Source organism: Centruroides sculpturatus, unplaced genomic scaffold, assembly GCF_000671375.1.
Source record: "Centruroides sculpturatus isolate CEXI.00-Female unplaced genomic scaffold, Cexi_2.0 scaffold237, whole genome shotgun sequence".
NCBI lineage: Eukaryota > Metazoa > Arthropoda > Arachnida > Scorpiones > Buthidae > Centruroides > Centruroides sculpturatus.
Genome location: NW_019384532.1, coordinates 791,189 through 803,481, shown reverse-complemented (window position 1 = coordinate 803,481; position 12,293 = coordinate 791,189). Strand labels below are relative to the sequence as shown.

The following is a 12,293-nucleotide window of genomic DNA, read 5'->3' as shown; positions in this document are numbered from 1 at the left end:
TTCTATTTTTAAAACTTTTTAAACTTCTGGGAAGCTGCTCTGCAATGATTTGATGACTTGAACCTCATTGTATGACTTCTGACAGATGCTGATGTCATATAACTTTGCAGCAAAANACATGTTACCTTGGAATTCTGATCTATATTTTCACACTGAAGAGAAACTATTTTCACACTGATTGTATACCACTGTTCTCTTTGTATTGTGTGAGATTTTTGTGGGAGGTAACTGAAGATTCTAATAATAGTACATTTTTTGGCAAGGCTAATTGCTTCCTTCTGACAAATGTGGAAGTTCCTATATGTTGCCAAATAACCATTTATGTATAAGATTAAAAATAAAAAAGCAATTGTTATGTTATGTGTAATTTAATGGTTCTATTTTTAAAACTTTTTAATTTATAATTATTTATTAAAATTTATTTTAAGTAATTTTATTAGTAATTGGATCAATTAATTTTTAAAAATCTGTTTCAGGGAGGAAACAATGCTGGCCATACAGTTGTAGCTAATGGAGCAGAATATGATTTTCATATTTTGCCAAGTGGCATTGTGAATAAACATTGTACATCTGTGATTGGTAATAATTGTTGTAATGAATTTAAATATATAATAATTATAATTTTTATAAATTAATATTTTATTTTATGGTACATTATATTAATTGTTTATATAAAAAAAATTGTTTATATATTAGACATATAAATATATATTTAAATGTTAAAATGCATTATTATTTAATTCAAAATCACATTTAAATATTTTTTTTTAGGAAATGGAGTAGTTATACATCTACCACAATTCTTTGAAGAATTAGCTAAGAATGAGGCAAAAGGTTTAAATGATTACAGACTTTTCATTTCCAACAGAGCTCACATTGGTAAATATTTTATTTTATAACATATATATATGTTACTGTGAAAGACCGAAATTAGAGAATGTCGATATTCTCCGGTGAATGTCAACACATACAAAATATGTCAGTGAAAGTCCGAATATTTGGTTATCTATATATATAAAAATGAATGTGTGTGTCCTTCATGCATTACCACACCGTTTATCCGATTGCCATAAAACTTTGGGAAGTTTTTTAATACACTCCCGCGAAAGTTTCTGGCATTTATCCTATGATAGATGGCGCGCGTTTACACGAGCATTCGAGCAGAGCGTGTTCGATCCATTTCAAATTGTGAAGACCATTTCCCCCTTTCAAAAAATATCTCTATATATGTATTTGTGAACTACTGGGCCAGTCTCTCATTTTGATGCTCAAATTCTAGAGTTGGAATGAGATGTAGTAGAATAGAGAAGGCTTCCATGATGATATTGAGAGGATCACTCTTGGGCTGCAATTGAGAAGATTGTCTATGAATGAGTTGGCTGATATAAAATTGTTGAGTCAATCCAGCAGTCATTTCCACTTTGTTGCGATTGATTCTTCCTGGCTGCTAATTTTGAGAGCATTGATGTTATGTAAAGATAAACTCTTTGTGAAATTTTGTTCCTGGGCTCCACGTCTGAGGTTGAATTTTGCCTTTCCATTTTGATGTCACACACTGTTGAATATTTTGGCAGCAACAATGTTCAAAATGAGAGATGTTCAAATCTTGTATCCAAAGAAGAGTTCAGCTGGCAATTTGTTTTCTACTAGTGCTGAATTTGGAATTATTTGATAAGTTTCCAGAAATATACTNAGGAATATTGCTCTTCTGACAATCGCTGTGAGTGTGTGGGCTAAATTTGGAGAATCCGTGCTTCTCGCGTGGACAACTGTATGTGGCCGGCTCATGCGTCGGAAAACCTTCCGATTTATTCGTGTACGCACCAGACGGAAAAACAAAAATTATCGTGTATCCACAAACACTCCAATAAATAAATAGAATTGAAACAACACATTGAAATGTTTTCCCGATGAAAACGAATAATAATAATAATAAGTTTCAATAAAAATGATAAAATGAAAATTTAATTTTATCATAACGAGTTTGCTTGAATTTCGTTTCTTCTCAGTTCGCAGCAATGCGCGACAGGTAAGCTAGTATTATTATACATTTGAACAATCGCCAGTGTATGTCGACAAGCACAGATAAGCTTTGGTGGAGGTCGAAACGACACCCAAGAAGCTGATGTCGACAGAGATGCGACAGTCTGTTGTCAAATACTTTGTGGGTAGCCGGTAGGACTAGGTCTTTTGATCCCGTGAGGTGAGGATCGGTTTATCAGGTTGAGTGGCGGAGGATGAGAGGGTTGTCGGTAAGGTGTCGGAGATATTTGAATAAAAGACACCATTAACAGATCAGTTCGTAATAACATAATCAGTTCATAATTTGTAAAGAAAAGTTACTTTTCATAGATGAGATTTCTTCTCAAGAAATATTACTGAGAGAAGCAGCTGCAGCTAATTTGAAAAGTGGAGGGCAAGGCTATAACGTAATAAAAATATTTTTATTACATTAAGACAAAAATGCAACATTTTAATATGTGAAAATAGGAGAAAGCATAAGTAACAACACATGTAAATAAACTGTTGAACCTAAAATGAACAGCACATTTTTAATCATTAAAGAAAATAATACAATAATAAACTTACATATAAATTATGTGATTAACGTTATACAATCTTGTTTATTGTAACAACTTAATTAAACTGTTATGGCACTTTAAATTGCACAAGAGTCCCTTACTAACTGCATTTATTCGTGGAACACTTTTTTGCAATGACAGCGTGTATAGTCTTGCCCTCCACTTTTCGAATTAGCTGCAGCTGCTTCTCTCAGCGATATTTCTTGAGAAGAAATCTCATCTATGGAAAGTAACTTTTCTTTACAAATTACGGACTGATTATGGGTTTAAAGCTGTTTGAGGGTAACATTTTTGTTTGCTAATATATAAAAGTTGGAGTCTTCTATTCCAAGAACAACTGCCAACACATTTTGGGCATCTGTACAGCCACGGTCGACATCAGGGACTTTTATTCATATGGTATCACCAATTTGAGTAGAAGGAAATGGTGAAGAATTTGGCAACAGACTGTCGCCTCTCTGTCAACATCAGCTTCTCGGGTGTCATTTTGACATCCACCAAAGCTTATCTGTGCTTGTCGACATAAACCAGTGATTGTTTGAAAGTATAATAATACAACCAAATATTCGGTCTTTCACCAATATATTTTGTATCGGTATTCACCAGAGAATATTGACATTCTCTAATTTCAGTCTTTCACAGTAACATATATATATATTTAATATTTGTTGTTTTAATTCAATATTTAATTTTTCATATGTTTTAGTATTTGATTTTCATCAAGCTGTTGATGGTTTACAAGAACAAGAAAAAGGAAAAAACAGGTTTGCTAGTTTACTTTAATATGTATTTATTACTGATACCGATTGATGTTTTTTTATTGCTTTATGATTAAATGATGAAAAATTAATTTTAATGAATATATTCCAGTTTTAATGCTAAAAAAGTTACATTGTTTTGTTTTCTTATTTTGCTTATATTTTTAATTTAAACAGTTAACTTTTAAAATTTTTAATTATCAAATAAGCCACCTATGTTTAAAAATTAACTAAAGTATACATTATTAAAATTTTTTTGGTCGATTTTAATATTTTTCAGCATAGGAACAACAAAAAAAGGAATAGGCCCAGCATATTCAACAAAGGTGTGTATAATTTTTTTCTATTTAATTTCTTATTCATGTTACGCGTAGTGGACATATCCACCAGATGTCTTAGTTTCTGGTTGGATATGGTTTACACGTGGCACTTTCGTGCCATCAGTAACTTCTTTGTCCTCTTAACCTTGTACTAGGCCAGTCGTAGTGGGATCCGTTTGGCTGACCTGCTGGGAGACTTCTCCCTATTTGAGGAAAAGTGAGTACCCAAGTCAGGCCATATAAAAATTAAGATGCCAGATTTATAATGAAAAATATAGAATTTCTGTAAATAAATACTAAGGTTTGAAATCAAAATTCTTATTGTAGCTATTTTAATATGTTTATTATTTGAAATAAGATAAATAATCAATATATTACAGTAAATATTTTGATTTGTTCTAGATTAAAAGGTTTAATTTCCTTGCATAAACGACAGTTTCCTAATTTAGAAATTGATATTACTGCAGAAATAAAAAAATATAAGGTAAACTTTTTCAATAATTTTTAATTAGGGCTGTTGAATAATTAAAATTTTAATCTTGATTAATTGTGTGATTTAAAAGATCTTGAATTACTCTTAATTTTCAATTTAAATTTAGAGATAACTCTGATATACAATGAAACAAAGAATTAAAACACATGTAACAAATTAAAAATAAACTTTAAATGTTTTGGGACTAAATTTCCTAATAAAAATGACTTATTTTTTTTCTGCTTATTCAGTTTAGAGAGAGAGAGAGAAATTGTTTTTAAGTTTCTAATATTGAGCAAAGTACAGTCGACCCCCATAACACTGTTGATAATTCCATTTTATATGAATTCCATGTTGTAGGAATCACTTAGATTTTACAAATACGTGTGCCGGGCTGTGAACGGCTCACATATTTGTAAAATCTAAGTGACTCATACAACATGGAATTCATATAAAACGGAATTATCAACAGTGTTATAGGGGGGTCAACTGTATATATTTTTTAAAATTTATTAGTTAATCCTCTGTTGATAAGTGTAACCAAAATGCTTCTGGGAATGATTACTTAATAAGACCAAACAATCATTAATATAGATTTATATTCTGATACTATTAATAATCTATGTAAAAACATATTAGAATCTGTTTTAAGGTGTTTGTGCATTCTATGAAGAATGTAGAAATTTCATACTATGTTTCATACTCAGTTCCATCTGACACTTAATTTTACATTATAATAAAATTGAAACAATTAATCAACAACCCTATTTTTAATAAAAAAATTTTGGACATACAAACAATCTAAAAATTATTTTCTTTACTTTAAAGGAATATGCTGAGAAAATCCGTCCTTTTGTTACTGATACTGTTGTTTACTTAAGTCAAGCATTAAATGAAAGAAAAAATGTTCTTGTGGAAGGAGCAAATGCTGCTCTTCTTGATATTGATTTTGGTAAATTTTTAAAATTTTATTTAATAAAAAATCAAATATATTCTGCAGATAATTGCTAAAGTGGAAATAAAACCTTCACATATTTAGATTTGAATTTTTTATTGAAAACATTACACTTCACTGATAATGGTTGTTTAGAAGGTATCATCTCAAATGTTTTTCTTTGTCCATTTCTTTTATTTCCATTAGCAATTCATTGTAGATGTAATTATAGAATAAGTGAAATGGAAAAAAAATAGAATATTTAATATGTATAGTATTTGTAGTATATTTTGATGTTTGAAGTTTATTTATTGTGACTTCAGACGCATCTTGACCACAGGTCAAGATGAGTCTGGTGTGACAATGAATATGTATAACATACATAAGTATGGCACATAAAAGGATTTTTTTTGAGATTCTCTTGGTAAGTTAATTAAGACAAAGGAAAAGCTATTGGATGAATTCATAACTGCAGTTTAAACTACAGGTAATCCATATTGTTGCATAACCTGCACCTACTTTCAGGTTAATTTTTAAACACAGATAAACAGATAACCTACAGGTTATTCACAGAAAATTAAAGTAATCAAGCTTAAAATTACTAATTTCATTTTGGTTTTTCATAAATTATTCACTTTAGATTAAATATACAAAAGTTAGAAAGATTAAACAAATGTTATTGATAAAATAATAGTATCAGCTGAAAACCATTTCTTTTTCAATTAGCATTTATTTTTTACTGACATCAAATTAAACTGTGCATTTCAATTGATTACTTCTTCTACAGTAATTAGTTCTTATCAATTCTTAATACTTGATAATTAGTGAATTCGTTAAAAATTTTAAATTTTCTAAAACAAAAAAAAAAAAAAAGAACTCAACATCCAATAGCAGATTACAAAAACAAGTTATATAAATTAAAATAAATTTTACAGAAATTTACATGGGGGCTGCTCCCATTTTCCTGTTCACTGCAGAAGGATTTTATGATCATACTATATGAAATGTTTGAATCTTAAATTGTTTAAGACTAGTGTTTTCTTTTTCAATCTTTATACATTTCTACCAAGAATCTTATCTGGGATCTTATTGGCTAAGTTTAAAGGAAGGATTGTTCCATAAATTAGTAACTTGTTTCATTTTTAAAATGTATTAAGTGCAAAATTTTCTGTTAGACTATACAAAATATTAAGTTACTGATTGAAAAGTTTATGAACTAGTTTATTTGAATGTCTAACTTTTTATAACTTTATTTTATAGGTACATATCCTTATGTTACTTCTTCCAATTGCACAGTTGGAGGAGTATGTACAGGACTAGGTATTCCTGTTCGAAGTATTGGTGAAGTATATGGAGTAGTGAAAGCTTATTGTACAAGAGTGGGTGATGGACCTTTTCCTACAGAATTGAAAAATGTATATGTTCACAGATTTTACTTTATATTTTTTATGTATTAAAAAAAAATAAACTACATAAATATAAATTTCATTTTAGAATTTAGGAGAAATTCTACAAACAAGAGGACATGAAATTGGAGTTACAACAAAAAGGAAAAGGAGATGTGGTTGGTTGGATATTGTACTGCTAAGATACTCCAATATGATAAATGGTTATACTGGGTATGTTTCAAAATTGAACTTACTTACAAATCTAATTTTTTAAATTAAAATATATACTTACTCCATATGTAAAAACTAAATTTGAATTAAGAACATTGAATTTTTGATTTAAATATATTCAAAATTGAAAAATTCAAAACAGTCTGTTGGCATTCTCAATTTTCAAATTTTTCCAAATTTTTAATAGTGTTTCCAAAATAAAGCATTACATATGGATTCTGTATTTAAAAAATATATAATAAAATAAAATTAAGCCACTTATTTTTGAGATTAATTTGATAAGAAAAAGATTGGAAAATTTTCATACAGCAGATCATGCATTTAGCATCTTTCATTCCAAAAGAATTGATTCAAAATTCCTTCACAAACCCACTGTGAAAGTCTAAAAACTAAATTGCACGACAATATTTTATGCTACGTAAGTCATGTGATAAGTTTGGTAATTCTGGAACCTAGCAGAAGAGACAGTGTCTTCAGTCATAATTACTATCAACAAATTGAACATGTGTCTTCAAATCTGTGCCCCTGTCTATAATATTCTGTATGATAAGACTATTATTTAATCTGTTCAAGTTTAATGGGTTAATATAATTTCATATATAGAATTTTTGTGTTGCAATTTGAAAAAATTGTAGATTTATAAATTTCTCAGTCGTCTGTATTTCCTCAATCTTGAGAACAGTTAGACAGATGAAAGACAAGACCATATGTGGAAATCTTATGGGCAGGAAGCCCTGATTAACTAGATATGAACTTCTGATGCAAACTGGAAGTCGTTATTTCAATTAAAAAATTTTCCCCTGAAAGGTGTTAGATAGATGACCAGCACAACTCTATTGTTAAAGGAAAAGTATGATGTACCACTACTAATCTGAGATGGAGAGCATATATTTTAAATTAAATAAATTAAAAATATGATTAAAAATTGCAGCCTGGCATTGTGATGTCACAATAAATAATTGCTCATTAAATGTAATTATAAAACCATTAGAGAGTAGCAACAAATGGTTTGAGTGTAAAACATATATTTCCAGTGTAGATTGACTTACAAATTATCCATTTTTCATTGGTTAAGTAGGATCATTCAATTTACACATTGAATGGAATCATTTTACATCATATGATAGACTTTGCAGCAGGACTATGAAATTAAATTTGATAATAAATTTGATTGAAGGCAGAAATCCTTTTAATACTTGTAAAAACAACTTTTTGAACTTTTAAACATGAGAAAGGATGGTCAATTAATATGAAGTTAATTTCAAAAAATTAGTTTAAAAGTGAACAATAGATGGTACTGAGATCAGCATTACTGATTCTGTGCCATCTACATGTTTTTATAGTTGTATATATAATTTATATATATATATAAAATTAGGGTTATAATTTAGGGTTAGGGTTTAGTAATTAAGGTTATAATTTTATATATATAAAATTATATATACTGTATATAATTTTGCAACCTTCATATTTAAGAAAGGTCTGGCAATATGCATTTCAAGCAATTGTGTTTGTTTATCTTCAGCTTTCTTTTAACTTTTTAAAGTTTTTAAATTTTACAATATTCTCTGAGTAAATATGTAATGTTTTTATTTATCTACTTACTTTTGTGCTACATTTTGAAATTGTTTGTTTTTTATATCATTTTTAATGTTACTTTGAAAAACCAAAGTAAAAATAATCCATAATTTCAATGTTAATCTTCATTTTTTCTTTTAAACATGTCAACTATCAGGCCAGTCCATAAGTTCGTGTGCATTTTTATCTACAAAAAAAAGCAACAAAAAATTTTAATTAAATTTTATTTCAATCTATAATGTATTCACCATTATTTTGTACAATTTCTTGCCATCTTGATGGTAGCTTTTTAATCCCGTCTTTGTAAAATGATTTCGGTTTTGAATCAAAATATTCAGAAATAGCCTTTTTTACATTGTTCTCATCCTCAAAAGTTTTTCCTTTTAAAAAATTCTGCAAACTCCGAAAAAGATGATAATCACTGGGAGCAATATCTGGCAAATATGGTGGATGAGGTAAAATTTCCCAGTTGAAGCTTTTGAGTTGAGCAGTTGACGTTGTTGTCAGTTAGCTATTGACAGTTCATGTGGTATCCATTTTCCTAGCTTTGAAACTTTTCCGATTTGTTGTAGATGTCTATGAACAGTTCCATGGGATGAATTTAAACGTTCCGCAATTTCATCAACTGTTAAAGATGGTTCTGCTTCAACTAGTGCAGAGAGAGCATCATCATCAAAGTCAACGGGTCTTCCAGTACGAGCCTTATCCTCCACACTAAAATCATTATTTCTAAATCTTTCAAACCACTTCTGCGCAGTCCTTACACTTGTTACAGTTTGATTATAAGCAGTATTTAATTTTTTGGCTGCATTTGTAGCATTCTCACCACTTAAAAATAAAAAGTATAAAACATGTCTCTTATATTCATCTGTTACTTCCATTTTAACGAAAATAAACAACTGAAATGTTCCCAATTCTGAACAGTATTATATGAATGAGATCCAATTTAACACTTCAGTGTAAAAAGTATCACATTAGACTGGCATTTTTAATAGCAAAACAAGATTTTTCTCAAGATCATAAAATACCCACGAACTTATGGACTGACCTGATACATATAGTACATCAGTGAGTATTGAATAATTATAAGTCTCAGGTTATCTAATGAGAACATTGAACATGTTTGAAAACTACATCTATTTTTGTTAGTTGGTTTTTTACAACAAACATTTGCTTTCATTGTGGCATTGACAAATTTAGTCCTTTTTCCTTTTGATTGTCTGTTAATAAAATACTTCTGTTTTATTTAACTTTGCATAAATTTGTTCCATTGTATTTTAAATAAATATTCATAAAGGTTAAAAAATTTCATACAAATGATGAGGAAATTAATTCTTAGTAGAGCAGTCTGTAATAAAACAGTTTACAGTGGTATATTTTAAAAGATGATAATTATATTTTTAAAGCAATATTGAAAGTAAATGGAAAATATTTTTTAAGTACTTTCAAAATATTCACATGACATTAGGTGTGAATCTTTTGAAAAGTATATAATAAAGATAAACTAAATTACTGGAAATTGAAGCGATATCAATTTAAATAGTAACAACAGCATAGCTAATTTTAGTTAGTTGTATATGATATAGATTACATGTTCTTAATAATTAATTGTTTTATTAATTTACTATTTCCAAAATGGAAGTAACTGAATGTGATGTTAAATGTGTTCTGTTTTCAGTAGAAGATTGGTTTGTAGGTAGTGACATCACAGATTCATTTACGGAAATGAACTTTTATTGTCACTTGAAAAAAAATTATTATGTAAATTTGTCTATAAAATACAGTTGAATAGGTTTGTAGAATATTATATAAATAAAAAGAAAAAGTTATGAGAAAGATGAAATTTGACATCATCATGAATTCAAACATAAATGTGTCTACAAAGTCCTCGTACATATATGATGCCATAAACATACAAACAAAATTTCCCTTTTATTTATATTAATAATTCCTTACTTAACTTTTTTATATTGTTTTTATTTTGAGGAATAATAAATTTTATTGTTGTTTATTAATTCTAGAATTGCTCTGACAAAATTGGATATTTTAGACACCTTTGAAGAAATTCAGATTTCTATTGCTTACAAATTAAATGGAAAAAGAATGCTTTTTCCTCCAGGTAAGCAAAGATCATCTGTTAATTTTTTTTACTAATTAAATGTTTGGATAATTTCTAGTAATAAATATTGTTGCCATCTATTGACAGTTAAATTTTACAAATAAGAATTAGGAATTTTATAATTATTTTCTTACTTTAATTTAGTGCTGCTATCTATTAGTATTCATAAAATCGAGTTGTCTAATTTATTACTTATCTCAAGTATAGATTTGATTTTTGATAAATTAACTTTTAAAATGTTTAAATTTATAAATCATTTAATTTTCATTAGAAATGGTGAAACATTGATTGATTTAACAGTAATTAATTCATTCTAAATTTAAAAGTAGAAAGTGTTTAGACTTTATATATTTTTTTAATTCATTCTAAATAAATCATTTAATTAGTAAATTATATTTGTATTCGTTCAATATTTTTCAAAATTATAGTATCAGGTATAGCAATTTTATTGTAAATAACCAAAAGATTTAATGAAATTGAACTTTAAATTTATAAAATTAAATTTGATGTAAAAAATAAGATGAAAATCCAATTTTAATAAGTTGTCTTTTTGTTTAGCATCTGCTGAAGAATTGGGCAGAGTGGATGTTGAATATCTGACACTTCCAGGTTGGAAAGAATGTACTGAAAATGTTAGAAAATTTACTGATCTTCCAGAAAATGCACAACAATATGTTAGAAAAATAGAAGAATTATTAGAAGTTCCTGGTAAGAATTATTATTATTTTTTTAAAATAAATATAACAGAACATATTAAACATGATCCAATATTGAATATGTTCATTAATTAATTCAATTAGCACATGCATGTGTATAGAACTTTCAATGCCATTATGAATATGAATTTAATGTCTTAATATATTTGCAATTTTTCAGCTATATATTGATATGATTGAGAGATTACAAATATAAATTTTGTAATATTCTACTGGTAGTTCTGTATAAAAGCAGCATGTCATGTAGTCACCTAAAATCAATGTTTAAGATTTGAGGCTGAACATCAATTTGGCACTATTTTTATGGAAAATTGTTTAAAATACAGAAAAATAAATTCAAATAATACCAAAATTGTTACTGTAAGTCAGGTATCTCCCAAACTTTTTGAGAGTAGGATAATCTGGCAGTTTCTAAAATGTTATGATGGTACAAGAAAATATAATTTATTAAATTATTACATAATCAAACATTTACCAGAAAGACAAAAAATATATATATAGGCCTAAAAAACAAAGGAACACAAATCTCAGTCAAACATAGATTAATGTAGATAGTAGGTCTGTTCACTGAGAGTTGATTTATTTTAAATAAACATTATTTATTTGCAGAAATACTTGTTCATAAGGATATTTTGGGAATTTTGTTTGATTTGATGTGTTTGATGATGATGACAAAAGAATGTACTTCCAAAATAGAGAGTAATTTTTAGAAAAACTTTATTACTAGAATTTGAATTTCCAAAATTCATTGGAGTTTCATTTTAACATGATTTGAATTAGTGGCTTATCCAAGGGTGGTACTATAGCAAAGCACCAATCAGTTTTATTACTTTAAAATAAAAATATATGTAGTAACATGTATCACTTGACTTCAATAACAGAAAGTAATCTTGTTCAAACAGAAAAAGCAGAAAAATTTAAACTGTTATTTCTCAGAAACAATGTCAAAAATTGTGGATCACAGACTGAAGATAATTATATAAATTCAAAATAAGTAATTTTGATGATTTTGAGTAGAAATAAGAAATGTAATGATTTTATACAGTTTCTATTTCTCCTGTAGAATCTTACCAAGTATAAATTATACTGTAATTTGTATAATTTATGATCAGTCTAACAAGCCAAATTATCAATTATCTATTTTTCATCATACGTTCAACAATTTTTAAGAAGGTAATGAGAAAAGAGTGATGTT

General features: G+C 27.8%; 1 protein-coding gene across 1 annotated transcript; it reads left to right on the top strand.

Moving 5' to 3' along the window:
- Positions 1 to 445: 445 nt before the first annotated feature.
- Positions 446 to 11,188, top strand: LOC111623079 (adenylosuccinate synthetase-like; the record flags this gene model as incomplete). The annotated part of the gene is made up of 11 exons (XM_023365563.1): positions 446 to 579; positions 772 to 879; positions 3,289 to 3,346; positions 3,621 to 3,666; positions 3,816 to 3,877; positions 4,063 to 4,144; positions 4,961 to 5,084; positions 6,327 to 6,481; positions 6,561 to 6,685; positions 10,285 to 10,382; positions 10,941 to 11,188. Coding segments are annotated over 11 exons (1,225 nt in total), but the record flags the coding sequence as incomplete, so codon positions are not given.
- Between the last annotated feature and the right edge of the window lie 1,105 nt (positions 11,189 to 12,293).